Here is a 2,168-nt window from a genome sequence, read left to right on the forward strand (position 1 = left end):
ACCATGTATATATATGATACAGAGGCTTTAAACCACATTGGGACGTTATGGAGAGGAGCTTCGAAACCCTATTTTCTACGTGACGATGACGTGAAGTGGCGACAAAACCCCTTCACAATGAACAGTTTAAAAGCCTGGCCCCTTTTGCATTTGAGGCCCACCATCAATTTAAAATCCTCTTTCACTCCCGACAACATGTTGAGGCTCCACTTTAAAACCCCGAAGCAGTGTGGGGGGCTTTAAAGTCATGCCATATGAAGCCCTCATTTACGCCCACAACAAGAGGTCTAATGAATACTTATATATTAATATACATAAGCTACATTAATGAATACATTGTACAGTTTGTATGAAAAAATAATTTGGTATTTGAATCTACCTGTATATATTTACAAAGGGTACTGTTGGGGTATACCCCCATATGCAAGACAAAAACAGAAGCTAGTGAACATGTATTAATGTAAGTAAAGAAGAGAAATAAATATATGGGTGCGAATATAAATTTTGGAAGGTAGAGGTGTGAGTGTGAGTGTGAGTGTGAGTGTGAGTGTGAGTACTCATTACATGTTAGCACATTAAGAAGCCATGTCTGTGTTTCTCGTCTCTTCCGACGTTGATATCCCAGTGAGTATCCCAAGGTTCCATGATTAGGAGACAGGTACATAAAAGGTGCTGATAGCTGGAGTCAGAGGTTCCATAAAAGTCAAGGCATATTGTCAGTCTATGATGCATCAAACCTAACCTTACTACCCACTGGGGACCAGATAGTGACCTTCCACATCCCCTAACTTCTTCTTCTTATTCTCTTTACTACCCTTTTTAACTTATGCTCACATCCAAAGTATTAAACAGTACCTCTATATATATGTTACACCATAACTTGTAGGTTTGATTCACCACAAAAACCCTACACTTGCATACACATATGGAGTGGAATAGCTGCAACCTAAACTTTGATCCAAGGCCCTCACAAACTTCTTTTGCCTTCCTCTATAACTATAACACTGACCCATATGGTAAATATTAATTCTTCTAACTCTTCTCATACTGCTTCTTTTGTTCATGGTAATTTGTATAGATGTGTTAAAAGTGTTACCTTTTGATATCTACAATATTGTATGATAACAGGAGGGGTTGCAGAGATGAAGAATCAGATGATGCAACAAGGGTCTTTACCAATGATGGAGGTGAACCAGCTATATGATTATGACAACAACAATCAGGATAAGAAGAAAAGATTGACAAGTGAGCAGCTAGATGCATTGGAAAACAGTTTCCAAGAGGAGATAAAACTGGACCCTGATAGAAAGATGAAGCTTGCACAGGAACTTAGGCTGCAGCCAAGACAAGTTGCGGTTTGGTTCCAGAACCGTCGCGCTCGTTGGAAGGGAAAACAACTCGAGCAATTGTACGATGCACTTAAACAAGAGTTTGAACTTGTCTTTAGAGAGAAGCAAAAACTTCAAGAGGAGGTATATATGTATTTATGTATATATTATTAAAAAATATATTATTTGATTAGGTTTTCGTTGTAATCATCTTTAAACAGTACTAGTAGTTATGTTACAATAAACCCTAACAAATATATATACTTTATAATATTAATGTAGTACATGTGATGATTCATTGATCTTTTATCTCTAATTACTTAAGCTCATTTACACTTTAATTGATGAAGGTAGTAGCATTGAGATCCATACTAAAAGAGCATGTCAGCAACAAACCAGCAGAAGTATCCACAACCGGGTACACAGACATGTCGGGCGAAGAGACCGTTGAGAGCACACCGATGACTGCCATTCACAACCACTGCAACTACATGGTTAACTATGATGGGGCTGCAATGCACACTTCATCTTATTCCAACTGGACTGGTCTTCCTTCTTATCCATGAAATGATCACCATTGTTAGTTTGCTAGCTGATTATTTGGGTGTTTAGATGTTAGCAGCTTAATTTGTTAGCTTAATTAAGGAATGCTGTTTCTTTTAGTTTTTTTCCATCATACCTTAGACCAGTTTCTTAAAGAATGTTAGTAATGTAGTTTAGAGTTTATCATATGAAATCAGACTCAATGTGTTGGCCAGAAGTTATGCCGGATTTAAGTTACACGTACACTGATCGAATATCGTTAAATAATCATAGAATCAGGGAGTAAATCGTTTTAAT

The 2,168-nt window shown here is 37.3% G+C and overlaps 1 protein-coding gene across 1 annotated transcript; it reads left to right on the plus strand.

Annotated features, from left to right (window-relative positions):
• The first annotated feature begins 623 nt into the window (after positions 1 to 623).
• Positions 624 to 1,947, plus strand: LOC143554040 (putative homeobox-leucine zipper protein ATHB-51). Its single transcript, XM_077043903.1, has 3 exons — positions 624 to 1,016; positions 1,132 to 1,472; positions 1,679 to 1,947. The coding sequence occupies exons 1-3, from the start codon at positions 926 to 928 to the stop codon at positions 1,892 to 1,894; spliced, it is 648 nt and encodes a 215-aa protein (XP_076900018.1). The 5' UTR covers positions 624 to 925; the 3' UTR covers positions 1,895 to 1,947.
• Positions 1,948 to 2,168: the final 221 nt, after the last annotated feature.

Source organism: Bidens hawaiensis, unplaced genomic scaffold (assembly GCF_021521415.1).
Source record: "Bidens hawaiensis isolate Kalapana, Puna unplaced genomic scaffold, B.hawaiensis_p1.1 tig00017476_1, whole genome shotgun sequence".
In the NCBI taxonomy this organism is placed as follows: Eukaryota; Viridiplantae; Streptophyta; class Magnoliopsida; order Asterales; family Asteraceae; genus Bidens; species Bidens hawaiensis.